At 43.3% G+C, this 17,916-nt stretch overlaps 1 protein-coding gene across 4 annotated transcripts in view; it reads right to left on the reverse strand.

The window, feature by feature from the left end:
* Positions 1 to 17,393, reverse strand: part of LOC119441848 (integrin beta-PS) — a 35,946-nt gene extending 18,553 nt beyond the window's left edge. The window contains exons 1-14 of one of the 4 annotated variants that reach the window (XM_037706484.2): positions 17,190 to 17,393; positions 16,102 to 16,234; positions 13,290 to 13,384; positions 12,946 to 13,050; positions 12,758 to 12,842; positions 11,942 to 12,170; positions 10,846 to 11,017; positions 10,020 to 10,103; positions 7,469 to 7,729; positions 7,196 to 7,275; positions 5,516 to 5,567; positions 4,553 to 4,708; positions 3,531 to 3,673; positions 269 to 341 (exon numbers count right to left, since the gene is read on the reverse strand). In XM_037706484.2, the coding sequence (XP_037562412.1) occupies positions 269 to 341; positions 3,531 to 3,673; positions 4,553 to 4,708; positions 5,516 to 5,567; positions 7,196 to 7,275; positions 7,469 to 7,729; positions 10,020 to 10,103; positions 10,846 to 11,017; positions 11,942 to 12,170; positions 12,758 to 12,842; positions 12,946 to 13,050; positions 13,290 to 13,384; positions 16,102 to 16,201 (1,635 nt within the window). In that variant the 5' untranslated portion in view covers positions 16,202 to 16,234; positions 17,190 to 17,393. Of the gene's footprint in view, positions 1 to 268; positions 342 to 3,530; positions 3,674 to 4,552; positions 4,709 to 5,515; positions 5,568 to 7,195; positions 7,276 to 7,468; positions 7,730 to 10,019; positions 10,104 to 10,845; positions 11,018 to 11,941; positions 12,171 to 12,757; positions 12,843 to 12,945; positions 13,051 to 13,289; positions 13,385 to 16,101; positions 16,235 to 16,407; positions 16,427 to 16,805; positions 16,990 to 17,189 lie in introns of those variants that run through there. The other 3 variants (XM_037706482.2, XM_049661662.1, XM_049661663.1) reach the window with 3 other exon arrangements.
* Between the last annotated feature and the right edge of the window lie 523 nt (positions 17,394 to 17,916).

Raw genomic sequence — 17,916 nt, forward strand, 5'->3', positions numbered from 1 at the left:
TGTTCTTCATATACTCGTCATACTATGCCAATTTTGGTACATATCAGGTTAACAAAATGACCATGAGAGCACCAAGACATAGGCGGCTGTAGACCCCTGCACCTGCGTTATCTGCTAGTGCAGTGCTGCGCAAAAACAGAAAAGCACTGCCAAAGTGATACTGCCAAAGCGCACGATTAATACATGAAATAAATGCATGTGGCAACATGTTACGAGGTTGTTTACAAGTTCTCATGTAAAAGTTCACACACAGTCAAAGTGAACGTACCTCTCTCGGATGGCATTCGCAAACACCACAGCGGCAATCTCCCCTTCCAGAACACGGCTTGGTGTCATTAGGACTGCAAAGAGGGGAGTCTCGCATGTGACCACTCACCGTAATCACATCACCACAAATAAAAATAAGGCAGAAATGACTGTCTTTGGCTACAAAATGTAGCCTGCTACAATCGACTTCCGTTAACTTGACCCTGACGGGACCGACAAAATTGATTAAATTATCCGGCGGCTTGAATTAAACAAGATGGTGAAAAAAGGCCAAAACACACCGCTGATTCAATGCGCAGCAGTTGCCCGATTCTATAACCCCCCCCCCTCCCCCCCCAAATCAAATGTGCACCCACTTCTCATGTGTCCAAAGTAGAAAACTAATGTACAAATGACATTAGAGCGCTTAAACAAAGTAGAAATCTAACGCGCACCAGATTTTTTATAAAGAAATATTGTCGCCCAATGGCGGTTGGTTTTCTAAAGTCAGCTTCGACACCCAGTTTCATAAAGTTGGCTTCGCAGCAATACACCTGCGTTACATGGTAAAGCATACGAACGATGCGAACATGTTTTTTTTTTTTGTTTTTTTTTTGTCCGATTGCACTGTGCAGTCAATTTCGGCCCAATTTTCTTCTTTATTTTCTTTCTTTTTTTTAAAGGAAGGCACGTGTTGGAATCTGGAAAATACCGGGTAAATCAGACATTGTGAGCTACAGTTATTGCTTGAAAATCTTTATAGGGCAGGCCGAAAGTGGGCGTTTTCGAAGAGCGAAGACGTGTTTAACACATTCACTGCTCCTTAAGCCCTGCCGAGACAGATGCTGCCACTGAACGGGTCGCTGTCGGGGTCACCATAGAAGTCCGACGCGTGCATGCTGACTGATCAAGTTCGAATTATCCGGCAAAGGTTGATTTTAGGATCGAAATAAAGAAAGATTGGGCGAAATGCATGGGCCCCGGCTGGGATCAAATAAACCAAAAACTCAAATCAACCGTAGTCAAATTAGCGGAAGTCTACTGTATACAGGCAAATATTCCTTACATTTGGATCTTCATGCAATAATACAGCCTCCTCAGAAAGCATTTAAACAGGCACTAAAAAGGCCAACACAGTCCAACTGGATTATAACGAACCCAGTTAAATCGGATAATCCCTTATATAGAGCAACATTTTTTAACATTGTGAAGTTGCAGTGATAATACATAGCAAAATATATGGCTACATCGAACAAAAATCATAGCCACACTTAACAGACTCAACTCCACAAAGTGCCAAATCGCTCTGATGGCTTTCACATGCAGACACGCCACTACAGCAACTGCCATGACGGCATGAAAAAAAAAAAACATCTTTTCGTTTAGCCAACTTTTATTTCATCTTCCTTTAATCATCCTTTAACCTTCAGAGGGAACTATTACGTCTAGACTAGTTCCAGACCACACAGTCTCTAACGGCATCATTTTTCTTTTTTCTCAGGGTTGAACATCTCAATAGTACCCACGTGGTAACAAAGCATTGCATGGAAAGAAGAAGGAATATCAGCCAAGGCAGACTTTCGCTATGCATGCTAAGCCATCTGTATGCAACTGGGCTTGCCATAGCTTTTTCTTTCTACACTATCTAATGAATGTGCCCACGGTCATATCCTCGATACCTCTTTTGCAACATCAACCCATCTCGATCGCTAACCCTGAACTAGTTAGTAGTCTCAACAACAGTCTTTCTCACTCTCTAAAAGTGTCAATTTATGATATTGCAGTGTGCCAAGCATGAATTAGGCAAGCTGCTTAATTCTAGGTACCTCCGACTTGTAATTTGTACTCCACCCTGCAATTGCATTGCAGGTGGACAGCACTTGATTCCCCATCACATCTGGTTATATATTTCAATTAGAAGGATAATTTCTTCTGCTACTTGCAGCAAAGTCCAGTTAGCTTGTCTTCTTAAGTTAATAATTCAGAAGCAAAGGCAGCACGACAGTCGTACCCACATATAACAAATTATCGTGTATAACGAACAGCAGTGAAATCCCCATGAAAATTTTTGTATAAAATTTTGATTTTACATATCGAATTACCTATTATATTGAGCTTTTTTGTGATCCCCTTCAGATTCGATATATCAGGGTTCGACTCTATTAGACAGATCATGAAAATGTGTACTGTCGCCGACCGATTTTCCGGACTTCGCGGGGATTGAAAATTTGTCCGAAAAACTCTTTTTTAAAAAAGAAAATATGTTAGGCTTAGCATGGCATAAAAAAAATATCTTTAACAATGCCCTGCCTCATACTACGCTTGGAGGCGATCAGACTTTCTTGGATTTGCGCAAGACTGACGTCGTCTCCGCATACAGTTGAAAAGAGCGTCACTGTGTTGGCGATCTCCGTTAAGGGAGATCGCCGTAGAGATAGAAGAAAAACGACCCCCGTTACTTCCCACGTGGCCTCCGCGATCAGCTCTGGCAGCGCACCGTTCACTCCGGCCATCCCATTCGGCGCGTAGCCCAGTGGAGAAGTGTAATCTTGCTAACTCCGTAACGGCGCGCTGCCGCAGCTGATCGCGGAGGCCACGCTTTGCACCACTTGGCTCTCGCGAATGGTGCCGATCACACATATGCGAAGCTGCACCAGTCTCCAACTGCACCATGTGCAAAATAGCAACTGAACTTTAAAAGTCGTGAGGCCTTCGCCGCTGCGAGCGCTAATCAATCACGAGATGACGAGAATGGCATCTTCCGCACTGCTTTTGTGCAAAATAGAAATAGGAGTTGCAAATTCATTTAGCAAATAAAAGCGTGTTGACATAGTAAGCATTTGTTTGTTGTTTTCCTTGTACCCTCAATAATTTGACATTCGGTTAAGTCGGACATTTTTTTTTTTCTGTCCGATGAAATCCGAATTAACGAGGTTTTACAGTACTCAAAGTAGAGTTCGCACTAATTCTAACACCTCTTGTTGTGAGAGGTTATAAGTCTCACCATGCGATATGCACTGAAAACTCATTCTTTCTCAGCATGCCTTGGTTGTGATGCTGTCTTGTCTTGGCTCAAAACAACTGCACCTAGTTTGCACCATGCGGTTTGCATGTCGCCATCAAAACAGCCTGTCCACCTCCACCATTGACTCCAAACGTACTGCGCACTACGCCTAGCATTCCTACTAAAGGGGGGGGGGGTTCCTTGGCACTTAATGAAGCTTAGCAGGTTCCCTGGCACCAAAATGCTTGAGAACCCCCAAGATAGAGTGATCCACACTCACAAGAAGCATCCTTTCTCATCCCTGATTTGATCTGTGTCCTTGGCATCGCATTCACACTCTCGGCCATAACGGTTGTTGTAGCAGTTGCAAATGCCACACTCAAAGGTGCCCTTTCCATCCGAACACTTGGGACTGTTCGGTTCCTGCGTAAGAAAACTTTATATTGTTAGTGAGTATTTCCAACATCCTCATCGGGCCAAACTGCACTAAAAATGAGCAGCACCTTGGCTAAAAAAAGTTGCAGAAAGTGTGCACAGAGGTGTCACTTTGATGAATATGGTCATGAGACCATTAAAGTTACAGGGTTTACTGAGAGAAATTAAAGTTAGCCCCAAATGTTAAAAAGAACCTCCCCTGCGAAAGTGATGCATTTAAGCTGCACAACCATCAGATCACTTCAGGGTTGTTTTTAACAGGCAATCAACTAGAAGGCATATGTCGTGTGAAAATGACATAAAATGTTTTGCTGCAGCTCAATGAAACTGTTGCAGCTTTAAGTATGAGCGCATTTTAGTCCGGGATAAATCAGTCTCTGCACATCGACGCTAGGCTACTATGCCACTTCCTCTGTTGCCAACGTCCTCCCGCTTTTTGGTTCTACAGGAGTCAAAGAGAGAGAAAGAAAAAGAAAGCTGAAGATAAAGGTCATGCTATATGTAGGGCTTACTACTTCAGGTGGGCTGTTTGAAGTGACAGAAAGAGGACAAGTAAATAAGAAAAAAATACTACAAATAAATAAAATAAAATAAAAAATTTTAAAAAGCCCGCATGACGAAAGGTCAATGTCTATTTACAAGTCCCGGCTGGCATAGGTGTAACAGTAGGGCCTTCGTCGCTCGGATGGTGTCCCCACTTCTCTCCCAAAGCCCTGGAAAATCACTAGTCTGCATTCGTCCTCATATATCAAGTGAAGATTTAGCCACACAGGGATATTGTGACACCAGTGAAACAGCACATGCTCAGTATTGCCAAGTACCTTGCCCTCGGCACATGGCAGACACAGAAAGCTTCACAGTCCTCACCTCGTTCCAAGGCTTCTCACAGTCACACTCGCAGATCATCTCCAAGTGCACGACTAGCAACTCGCTAATGCCAACAGGGTAGATCTGTATCGTTTGGTTCCACTGGCTGGGGTCCTTTGGGCACGACTTGACTTCGATCGTTGCCTCGAAAGTCACCTGGCACACCAACACAATGAGTAAGTTGGGCAAAAGCAAATGTTGTGCGTTCGCTAACTGTTCGCACAGCCGTTCCAAGCAGTTAAATAGCTCAGACACACCTATTCTCCATATCCGTTTTACTAAGTTCACAAGTACCTCAAGCTGTTCAGCTTTCAGCTGCTAAGCTACATGTTGAGCACACAAAAATGGAGTGCAGTAGTTCCTCCCCCCCCCCCCCCCCGCCCCCCCATAAAATTAACTCTGTTACGGTGAATTCTCAAACAAATTAACCAGTTCAGGGGCCTTTCTTTCATTTCCTATTGATACAATGCACTTATGATAAGCTTGCCAAATTTACTGCTTCATTTATTTATTGATCGATGGGGATAGATGCCCCAAGCAACAGCTGTAGTGGACAGCTCCAGATTAATTTAGGGCACCTAGGCTTCTTTAATGTGCACACATGTTTACTGAAATATGCACACAACCTTTCCTTCATTAACACCTCTATCAGAACATAGCAGTGACAGCCAGGAAATTAACCTGGAATCTTGCTCTCAAAAGTGAGATGCCACAGTCAATGGGTCCCTGCAACGAGCGACTGCTGTATGTAAAAGATATGACTGCTTAGTTGAGCCAAAGACATTTTTCTACCCTTTCCATACAATAAGCTAAGCAATTTACCTCTCTTACATGCAAAAATGTGCAACTGCAGTCCACATGTTCATCACGCATACAATGAAAAGCTTAGCAGTGCACTGTATCATTCCATAATCCAATTCCAACACACACAAATTAACAAATGCACAGCGATTTAGTACTCACATTGTCGCCCACTTTGAGACCTTTGCAAACGTTGGTCTTTTCTTTCTTGTCTCTAAAGGCGCACAAATGGACACTGTGTTAGCCTTTAAACACACGCTGCAGGTTATGATGCGAGTGCTTCTTTTATTTTTAACCCTTTCACAAAAGCATTTGCTGAACGAGCATGTTGCCAATCTATGGGCCTTGAAGGACGAAAATCTCTACACACGCAGTCGCTGACCAATTTTTCAAACCTACTCAATTATTTGCATGTCCCCATGACACCACCACTAACTTCATAGAACTGTGTGTGATTATCTGCATCCACACTTTGTAACACATGATGCCGATCAAGCTGCACAATAGATAAACGCACCTGCACAATTTCAAACAGATATTATTTCAATGGAGAACATAGAGAGATTCTATCAACAAATTTTTGGCATTGTAAACAAACAAAAAATTATTTTGCTGTTGATATTCTTTTTTTTTTTTTTCAGACTGCCTGATTATTTGGTCATCTTCATATCCCCCTTCGTGTCTAAAAAATTATAGTAAGTGATTGTATATGAATGGTACAATAAAACCAGTGTGCTCTGGTTTAACACAAATCAAGCCAGGGCCAGAATAACATACAGATTCCTTTCACTCGATCACATTCATTTTTTATCATTCAACGTTCACAACCGGCCAATCCTTGTGATAATTTAGGTGGAGTGCTGCTCGAACCACCAACAAAGTGTGAAAAGGAATAGCACTGAACAGAATCATTACTTTATACCGTACCAGAAGTCATCACCGCTTACTAGGACAACTGGAGAGTCTGATAACCATTCACAATAATCAAGGGCAACAAAACAAAAGGACTACTGGATATTTGCAGATGGATAATGCATTGCTGGCAGTGTGGAAAGCATGCCTACAAAATATCTAGGATTACGCGTGATCATAGTAGTATAAAAATGGTTGTGCATTTATGCTTTTTCACTCAAAAAAATTCCTATCATAAGTTCAACCACTTGCTTTGTTCATGAGGTAGGCGATGACAAATGTCTAGGTAAGACGAGGGACTCATAGATACCGTATTTATTTGAATGTAAGGCAAGCTTTTTCCCCAGAATTTTTAGCCTCAAGTTATCGCCCCCTCCCCCGCCTTATACGTGAATTTTGCCTCTAATACGCGAATTTTGCCTCTACGCGTGGCTTACGGCAGCGCAAATTTCATCTTACAGTGTGGCTTTACGGCAGCGCGCACCGTGGTGTCGTGAAGCCACACTATAAGGAGAAAATCGTGCTTCCGTGAAGCCACACCCCTAAAGACAAAATTCGCATATAACCCGCACTTCGCGTGTTGAGGCTCCCTTCCCTCCGCCTTTTTCATGGTCGCTATTTTGCATTTTGGCTGTGTTAGTAATTCAGTATTTCAGGCGATCCCCGCCGAGTCTCGATAATCTGTCGGCTACTCTGTATTGCTTATATTAGTTTTTTTCTTGGGTCCCCGCAATTGCACCCTTGCCTTATAATCATGACCGCCTTATAATCTAATAAATACGGTACATTAACCCGATTCCTTGCTGCCACTTTTATACTTTTGTACCCACATTTAAGGCGAAATGAAAAGGCAATGCACAAAAGAAAATTACACCTTTTTCTGCTTGTTGACTGCCGCACGAAACGAAACAGTCAAAGAAAAATAATTACCCGAGACAGCTGGACATGTAGCTTATCTGGATATGGCTGCTAGTGACATTGTCCTTGATTTCCACTTTGGAAGAGATTTTCTGTAGAAGAGAGAGTGGTGCAAAGTACTTCAGCGGTTTCCTTTGTATAAAAAGTACAAAATCATCACTTACTGTCAACGTCATTGTTACAACAAAACTTCATTAATTCAGAATACAGATACTCCCTACTTATAGAATAGTCCCTTCAAAAAACCCAGCTGCATGACCAGAGGGCAAGGAAGGTGTGACTCACGTCGTATTGCTCGCGCACAAGTTGGACCACGTTGGAGGAGTCGTTTTCCAAGCGGCCACTACTGCATCCCTCCAGCTGGTTGCCCAGTTTCTCGTAGACACTGATCTGGTCAGCTGTGACAGCAAAGATGATGTTCACCTTGTGCTCCTGTATCTTGGCATTGATCTGGCTGAGTGATGGGTAATCCTGGTGCACGCTTTGGGTGTACTCGCCATTCTCCAGGTGGCACTGGCCATCGTTGGGCTTCACGATGCCCCCGAGCTAAACAAAAAAACAAAGACACGACTGAAATAGCGGACGCACAGAGAACCTAGGCAGTCAGAATAATGTTAAAAAGTTCAAGCAGATCCGCAAAATCTTCAGCAGCTACACATCTTAGACATCAAACGGCTGCTGGTATCGCTCAACTTATTTCAGCTCACTTGCTGGTTTGCAGCTGCCTCGTGGGAAACCAAATTTGCATTTGGCTTCTTATGTACAGTGGAATCTCGATGATACGAATCTCACGGGGTCACGAAAAATATTCGTATTATCCGAAATTCGTATCATCGAAATGCAATTAAAGCTAGCCAAATTAATGGGGGAACTTGGGGATCATATCGCGAAAATCGCGAGAAAAATCGATTTTTTAAAACCACTCGTTTCGGCATCTGCAACGCCTAATCTACGCTGCAGGTATCAAAATGGATTGGCTGAAAACGCACTAAAAGTGCCTGAAAAACATTAATTTGTCAGTGCGCAGGGTGAGAAAACAGCTTTAAATCGCGCAAAATCACCGCAGTTCACGGAGTCATATTTCGTATTTCCCGCCACCGAGCGCCGCCATCTTGGTATCGTTCGAAAGCTCAAAGTTTCGCTGTTCCACTTCTCAATTCGTCTGTAGTCGCCATCTTGTAACAAACACACAAACGCAAAAGAAGTGCGGGTCTGCGGTAGGTATTAGGTAATCACATGGGCCCTCCGGTGAAAGCGGGCTTCCGATTGGCTGCCATGCTGAAAGGCGTCTCTCCATTGGTTGCTGCTGTGACAGGGGCAAGATGGCAACCGCAGTTGTCAGCTTCGTAAGCCACGCCGGCGTGTTCACTTGACACGCAGAATTCGGATTACTGAGAGCTCCCAGGTTGATGATGGATCGTCGCTCGTTTAGAAAGAAATTTTGGACGAAGCACGCCTTCGGAATACGGAAGCGCAAGCCTCCTACGGCAAGAAAAATATGGCGATTAGCGGGAGAAGCGGAGGAGCACCCGACTGAACGTGCCGCGCTACCTTGCACCATGGATTGCGTGCTGCGCTATCTTGCACCATACGACTCTGGCAGCGAAACAATCGCCCTGTGCCATCGGCACCGATAACGCAGTCGACGGAAGACGCGCCAACGGAGGCTCCCACGCCTCGGCGTACGGCCGCACGCATCAGCCGAGATCGTATCTCAGTAGACATAGCTCGCTGCGACTAGGCAAAATGGTGCAAACACAAAGAACGCGGCCCGCAGCACAGCAGCCGCTCCGTCCGGCCGATGGCACGCGGAAAAGGAGGAAAAGCACAAAAGCAACAAAAGCGCCACCGCTTCAAACTCTTCGCGCCCAGTCGCGGCCTCCGCCCCAAAAGAGAAAGGGAGAAAGCACGTGACTGCGCGCTGTTCTCTTTCGCGGCCGTCGGTAGGGCGGCGTTTATTCGTATCAACCGACACGGGTCGAAAATCGATTCGTAACAACCGTTCTCTAGCACGTTGCAAAGTAATGGGGCTCAGCCGGGACCGCAGAAAAATTCGTATCATCCGGAAATTTGTATTAGCCATGATCGTACCATCAAGACTACACTGTAAATGGATAGAGACAGCCTTCAAAAACCTGACTGATCTAATACCGTTGAAGTGGAGTGAAATGAACATGAATGAAACAAAGCCCTAACATGGTCCAAACGAGTCAATTCATAGGACAACAAAATTATACGGATGTGCAACCTGTTTCCGAAAGCCAGTTTCTGATGTATGAAAACTCTAGAATACAAAAGACTGCTTGTTTTCATTTATGTGAATTATTTGCATGTCAACCAGCCTGACAGTATAGTACACTGTTCAGTCCCCTAAATGTGCTCAAAACGAGCATTCCTAGCTAATTAGGATCACATGATGTGGCATGAGTATAGATGCAGATAAGTAAACCAAAAAAAAATTACTCCTCACATACCTGTCCATGCGAGAACACTGCTCTTCTTTATATACTTTTTTTTTAACAAAGAGTCGCACACAAACGAGCCCTAAGCAATCGCTAAATTAAGTGCAATGCAAAGTTAATCTTTTTTTTCATCAACTGCTTTTTCTTCAGCCCAGCTTCCAGCTTTTCTACGAACTTTATGCACAAATGATACCAAAGAAGTTAAATACTTACTGCTGAAGCCTCTAAAAAAAAGAAAAGAAAAATAAAGAAGGCCAGGCACATGTTATGGCTGTACTAAGTGAACATATAGCAAACAACTAGGAAAAAACACTTCTTGCTTGACGGTCTTCTTCACTCATAAGCGAGTACAGGCAAGAAGTTCCATGACTCACCTTCCCGTCACCCGCGTAATGGAAGCCGCTGTCTGTGGAGAAGAGAAGAAGCCTGCGAGCTTTTTCCCTCCAGCCAATTTCCTCCTGCAACGCAAGTAGAAACAAGAAGCATGTGTGACTTTGGACGACAAAAATCCTACACAACTGAAACAAAAAAACTACTCTCACTCTTCTCACTGCACCCCTGAGTAACTATCTCAGAAAAATTTGTGAGAAATGAGTTCTTAAGATGAGAAAGGAGAATATACGTCTGCAGAATTATCCAAGTATAAAATGTTGCAAGCTAATAGCATTTGCTCCCACTTCTTCAGGCACAATGTCACAGCTGCGTACCATCATAGAGTTTCCTATAAAAATTATTACAGAGAACTCTGGCACTGCTATCTTTCAGGTAGCATGGGAAATGGTGGTTAGTACATGGATTTGTCTAATCTTCAGTATAATTTTTCTGTGGCATCAAGCATTCTTGTGACGTTATTTATTACGCTTTAATATCTTTATAAATTTCCGAGCACTGATGGTATACTTAGAACACAGCGAGGCAATTACCCTATGCACACATGCATAATCGCTGCAAATGGTTGCATTTATAAATGCAACCATTTGCATTTATAAAGTCACAAAGCCAACTGAGTCCAAAAGGACAAAGTTTAGCCAAATCCATCCACTAACCGTCATTCCATTGCTCGCTGAACTGCCTGCCCCCTGCCATGCTTGCCGCATCCGTAGACAAAGCGCCAAGAGTTCCCTCCAGTAATTTTTTGGAGGAACCTCTATGCAAGCCCTGACAAAAGCATACATGCCAAAACCATGTCGGAAAGCTCACACGGCAGACGACGGCTTGCATTATGGCGTCGAACCCGCCTTCAGGAGCGTCGAGATTCCCAGAGACCTTGGCGTCGTTCACCTGCGTCTTGAAGAGGCCAGTCTGGGTGTCCAGTTGCATGTGGTTCTTGAAGCCATAGGGTGCCACACATCCATCACAAGGACTCTGCAGCCTGTGGGAAGTGGGCACGGTCAATACGCGATAATCCTCAAGTATGTGTGCCTTCTTGTTTGAATTATTTGAAGTGCAAACTATGTGGAAATAAATAAACAAGTACAAAAAATGTGTCACATTTTTTTCCCCACAATCCCATGAAATCTTTGCATATGAGGTTTGTCCCTCAGACTTTGTCGGACATTATAAAGAGTTGTCTACAGTTGCCTGCCTTGTCAGCCTATAATACTTCACAAGACGAAATGTTGAGTAAGAGCCACGTCTTTCTTATTTCGCACATGATAACTACTCTTCATCACACTTCCAACTGCAAAGGACATTAATTAGTGGCAGTGTGGTGGTTGTTTGGCTGCCAAATGTCTACTTGCAGTCTGGGCGTCAACCACTGTGTAGATATCCCACAATATTCAGACAGGAAGGTGCACTAATGAAAGATTGCAAGAGCACTGCGCAGCACTTGACACACAGACTGCTGTGGAACACTTGGCTGATCATTGTCACGGACGCCAATGCTGTCCATCATTCAGCGAGACACGCGTTTTGCGCACTTTTGTTGACCAAGACAAAAGAAAAATCTTGACCTTCACAATGAACAATGAAAGAAACGTGTGAGGGCACCTTCAGTGGTATCCATCTAAGGAAGTATTAGTTTATCCCAACCGAGGCTTGGCCCGTGTACAGAACATAGTGTGACTGTGCTGTGTCGACAGAAGTTGCCTCCTTCTCTCCCCCATTATTTTTTCTCACCCCCACCCCGTTTCTTGGCCTTCTCCCACACCAGTGTGACATGTCGCAATAAATAATCAGTTGAAGTTCAGCACTCGTCCGGTTTATGCGTGTTCCTTGCCCAGTCTCATGTTGCCAGTATGCATGAAAGTTTGTTCAATAAATATGTGAAATGAAACAATCCAAGCCAACTCACTTTTCAGGAACTGTGTTCACGTAGGGCATGACCACTTTGTCGACAAACGAGCCAAAGCCAAGACGGAAGTTTGTAGTTATCTTGCCCATCTCTTCAGCCAGTGTGTCACCCAGTTGTGCTAATTTTTCCTTGTCATCCTTCATTGAGTTGGACAGGTCCATGAGGTAGTAAAGGTCAACAGGATAATCCTCTGCTTGCTTGAATTCCACATGCAGTGGGAATGGAGACTCTGCAAATTAAGTTTAAAAAATACTAAATGGGGACATTAAATACTAAAAGTATCCCGAATGGACTCAAATATCTGCGAATTCAGCCAGCCTTGACACATTCTGAGCTCTGAAAGAAAAGTACATGCATAAAAATGTTCCTGAGATGGATATATGTATATCTATGATTGCCATTGGAAAGGTGTTTCAATATCTGTGCCAACTTTCATTAACACCTGACAAAACTAAAGTCTGAATCGAAATCTGCATTGCTTAGCAAACCACGATGATGAGACTTTTGCACACAAACTAGGGGACAGAGACAGGGGCGAGACAACCATAAGCGCAACCTTTCAAGTGAACTTCATTAGCAAAAAGGGCGAAATTTTATACACAGAGGATGTATGAAGTGCATCCGGTTGGTATAAAAAAAATGAACACAAATGACAAAAAAACCAAGGCTATGTATGAAACGGTGTATAAGTGAGCATCATTCAGGAAGAACATAAGACATGTGAACAATCATAAATCCAGTGCTTAACAGCACAACACTCAAGTCCCCCTCCTAGTAGAATAAGAGTTTAAAAAATATGAAACAAATAGTACTTACTTGGTTTTAATCTGAGCCTTATTTCCTGTGGTTTGATCTGAATGGCTTCACCTTCTCTTACCCCCTTGTTGCTCAGCTCATTGTCCTATTCACAGCAAAAATGGAAGGAAAAAGTGTGTTACTAGTATAATGAGTGTCACGGAATCTGCATGTACATATTCAGGGTAGTTTTGTAAAGCTATACTTGCCACAAGTTTTGTCATAGTGTTCTTGGGATGAAAGTAGTCATAGGGGCAATACTGAGCCAGGTTGATGAGGGTGTCACACCTGGGCTTCCCATCACTTGTGTAACCCTGAAAAACGTCAGTCAGTGACAGGTTAGTGATATAAAACTGGCTACACTGCAGCTCGAGCAGATTAAGGTGCAAGTACAATGACATGCAGGACATGTCATGTCAACACATGGGCAATGACATTTTTCAGGCTCAATGACGAAAACTTGTATTCTCAACATTGTGCTGCCGAATCAGCATACCAGACCTACTTCAAGCAAAGCATCTGAAAGAAAACTGTATGTTTGAAAAACACTCACTTCTTTTGTGCACCAACCACAGTCGGAGTCAAATGTGATACAATCAGAGCATGTTTCCCTTCCACTGCATGGATTACTGGTCAGTTTCTCGGGGCCTACAAAGAGAATGATACATTAGCTGGTTTCACTGACAATAGATAAGATAAATTTTTTCCCCCTGACATGTTTCATTAACCCTTTGGTGGACAGTGGGACATAAAACGGTCTTACTTCTCAGGGCAAGTTCACTGCACTATAGTGGTAAAATATCACAACTATGATTCAATTTTTTTGTGTAGCTGGGTTTACTACAACTTGTTACAACATTGTTAATTTTTTTTTATTACATATTCATCAACAAGGCAGAAAGATTGCACCAGCAACTGTTTTTGTCTTCCTTTTCTGCAATGTTCTATTACTGGATATGTTTAATTCTAGGCCAACTCCTAAAATTAAAAGGCCAGAATAATAATAAAAAACATTTCATATATGTAAGATTAATGAAAAAAGGCATTCAAGTGTTGTTGAAAAGTACATGCACTTTATAAAAGTTTCCAATGCTCGTAAGTTCGTACAATATTACCTTTTCATGACCTTCATCGACATCACTGGTACGCTTGCTTACAAAGTATCCGTTGGGATAGTGTCCCAACTATCACACATCAAGATTTAAAAATATGCGAATGCAATGTAGCTGGACAGAACCAAGGTAATGTTGTTTGCCATTGCTTGGAGATACTCAGATTATTTTTTGCATTCCGCCTAATTACATAATTAGTCTGAATTAATTAATCAACTTTTCAAATATCATCGTTACATGAAAAGTGTCAATGAGAAAATTGTCGAGCAAAATGAAAAACTCCGGATGCAGCTTTCTGTTGCTTGAAATGTGCGGCATAAAAATGCTTTTGCAAGCATGTAAGAATCCCACAAAATTTCCGTGCGACTAGCCGCTCGAGCCACTTCCTAGAGCCAAACTCAAAACAAAAGGTATAAGGTAGGGTAAGAGGACATTGTAAAAAAATTCCTGAAGTAGACTGATAAATTCGGAGATACTTTTTTTTCTTTCATTCTTGCAGAGTAAAATGTGTGCTTTACAAAAAGATAGCAAATTTGAAAGTAATAAAAGGAATTCAAACTTAATTTGCCATCTTGCAAAGTATCAATTATTAATCCAGTAAATTATTCCTTGTAGTTGACTTGTAGTGACCCACAGTGCACATTGTCTTCACTTTCATATGGCATGTTCCAAAATGCTGCACTTTCGGAATACTCGCATTATCAACTACGCCGGAATTTCATCTCATGCCGCCACAATCCACTTTGAAACCAGACTAAGAAGCGAAGTGAACATGTCAAAAGGCATGCCAAAGTAGGCAGGCATCTGAACTTGTTCCTAGGGACACCTCAAACGTTTGCAACCTTCCTCACCTTCACCTGTACGACATTCGTTGTTACGCACATTATCACATCTTTGCGTTCTGATAAAATAAGCAGCATCTTTTTCCACCTTGTGGTATTGACCTTTCTGTGGTCAACGGTGTGTGGTAGATATGACCAAATCGCATCCTCAAATATAAGCCGACCCCTAAAATTCCTACATTTCTTAAAAAAAAAAAAAAAGGTACCAGCTTATATTTGAGTAAACAAATTTCTTTTGCCTTTCTTTAAGCCACCACGTCAAGAAATCACGACTCTTTTGAGCAAAATTTCCTTCTCTCACTAAAGCAAAGACAAAAGAAAAGCCCAAGTGCATTTCCCCCCATATTCGTTCATTCAAAAACCACGCAGATGCGGCACAATGTTGGAAGTTGAATGGCACAAGGCTTGTTAAATGGCACAAGGCTTGTTTCAGTTAGCAAGGTAGCAGCGGTAGCGAATGATACGCGCTTGGCCTCATCGCCTGTAGCTGTTAGCCCTCTCAGTCCCGCAGACAAAGGCGATGCATGATATGCTTGTTCGGGGAACAGGTAAGACGAGAGGTGTTTGTTTGCATACAGAAGTATGACACCATATCTAAATACTCCTTGCGTCACAGCGGCTCAAGAACGGGGTTGCCAAAATATGAGAAATGTAAGAAAATCAAGGAAACTGTTTGAATATCACAGGCTATTTCATTAAGAGCTTTGTGTGTCTTAGGGATACCTGTGAGCCAATGTACACCACATGTGCAGGGTTCATGTTGTGATTATGTGGAACACAGGTGTGCTCACTAGCACTTTGTTGGTCAGCACTCGGGGCTATATAAGTTGTCTATTCGGCAAGAAAGTTATGTGCTTAGACCAAACACTGGGACGATAGGTAAAAAAAAAAAAAAAGCTTCGCCTTAATATACCTGAAAACAAGCATTTATGATAGCTGCACGCTTAATCATATGACATTGACGAGCTTAAGCATCTTAATTCTATGCACGCACGCCCTGACAATGACATATATGCGAGAAATGCATAGCCTCTGTGGCTTTTAAGAGGCATCTATTGCGATACTGGGTAGGATTGAAACACAAAGCTGGTACAAAGGATGCTCATCATGATTTTATAGTGTACACAGCCTGCACTTCTCTTATCGTTTTACAGGCCGCCATGAGAAGGCAGAAGTGGGCAATCACAAAACCATTAATGCCCTCCTTTTGATGAAAATGGCATAGGTGGATGGTCGAACATACAGGTCCCACGTCTTCCTTTCATACGAAATGCCTGTCACATTTTACATTTAACACATTCGTAATGATTTAGATAAGAAAGCGATCTGTTCTCTTGTGTTCATCAAAGGGTTAACTGAGCAATCATCGTCGCTGATTATACAGACGTCAAACAAGGCCCACCGGGATTACCTTTCTTGAAAGTGTCTTTAGTCTTTACTTGGCAGTGTGCAACAGAAGCGAAGAAAAACAGGACGTAGCACAGGTGCTTGACGGCGGGGTAGGAGATCATGTTCACAACTGTTGTTTAACAGAAAAAATAAACCTGAAATTGTAAAGAAAATAAAAGCACATCAACGCCGTGATAACGCAGGCATTATCCAAAGAGATCTTCCCCAAAAAGAGTGAGAAAAAGCACCGATACGACGCAGAAGGGGTTTCCTGCTGCATGCTTGCATGCCCCCGCCCTTCACCGGATTCGGACTACAAGAAACGAACTGTGGAAGGGTAGATAGCAGTTTCCGTGCCGATCGAGCCCGCAAGATGAGGCTACATGGTCGCACTCAAGTCCCGCGAGCCAAACGCCCATCAATCTTTATTACGAATCCGAGCAAACTGCTACTTAAGTCCAGATGGCCTGCAGATGTGCCCTGCCCATTGTTTGTGTACGCTATCGTCCGTTACTCAACAAAGTTACGAACTACGTAAACTTGTCGTAAACCGAAGTGACAGAGAGCACTACAGCTTTAAATCTTAAGTGTACGCTGTCAACGTGGTTATAGACTCTGACAATATAGTTTGAACGCACTATAAGCGATGTTCTCGAAACACACGCCAAAGAATGCCGAGAAACCGAACTTTCAGGACCGCCGGAGAACGGAGAAAATAAAGCGTACTTACAACTTAACGAAGAGTAAATTAACGATTTGTAATCCTTCTTCTGTATATCACGTCATTGAGAAGAGCCGCACTACACCACTACAATCACAGAGGGAATACACGACAACGACCAAACCTCCTAACGCAAGGTACTGGAACAGCCCCGGTTGCCTATGTAAGGAAGGAGACTGGGAGACTCATGGGGGGCAGTGACGTCACTCGGGAAGTGTTGCTCACGGCGACCGGCGACGGCAGCGTCGTTGGCGCCTGCCTGAATGTGTTGCATCTGCCGAAGTAATCTGACACTTGCCTCATATAAATCCAAAGTTCACTCTGCCCCAATTGCAACCATGACAGAGGGAACCCAAATGCGTGAGAAGAGCACGAGAAAAATCGCTCACAAGATTCAGATGTCGCAGCCGCAGTTCTCGTGCTCGGAATGGGGGGCACGCGCGCGCGCCCAATGTTGAGACGCCCACGTTTCGCCCTCCTCACGGATGCGCCCCGTTTCTTTGAGGCGAGGCGGTTGTCGTCGAGGTTCTAAAAACGGGTTCGCGCCACCTTCTTTTAATTTTGTGCTAAACCTCGAAGACGGGTTGTCGTTTCAGTGGAAGCGGAAGTCGCTAGCATGTTTTCTAGCTTATTTGTTTGTAATCGACCCTAAGTAAAAGTAAAACTTCAAATGCATGCTGCAGCCCCTTGTTTCGCCAACCGGCAAGCTTAGCGCGAAATCTGCGTGGTTGCAACGTTCGACCGATCATGGCGTAGTTTAAGTCAAATAATTAATCGATTCTGCGTGAATCTCCTCCTTTAACAGCAACAAGGAACTACACGTAGAACTGGTATCGAAAAAGAAGCGTAGAATTAAAAAAACTCTTCGAAGGACTCTCGATCCCTGATAAGTGTATCGTAGCGTAGGGCACCCCCGCGTACAACACCACAACCCTTCGCAACAAGCTCCCCTACACTCAAATAACGTTCTGTCCTTTCCCGAGTTCTCTGTTCTTTATTCTATGATACGCCGCCGAGACGGTGATACCACAGCAGTGTGCACAAATAATGCATAAGAGATTCGTGAATCTTGCGTGAGAAAAGCATAACATGGGGCCGCATTCTGAAACGTTTCAG

This window comes from Dermacentor silvarum, chromosome 2, assembly GCF_013339745.2.
Source record: "Dermacentor silvarum isolate Dsil-2018 chromosome 2, BIME_Dsil_1.4, whole genome shotgun sequence".
NCBI classification, from domain to species: Eukaryota; Metazoa; Arthropoda; class Arachnida; order Ixodida; family Ixodidae; genus Dermacentor; species Dermacentor silvarum.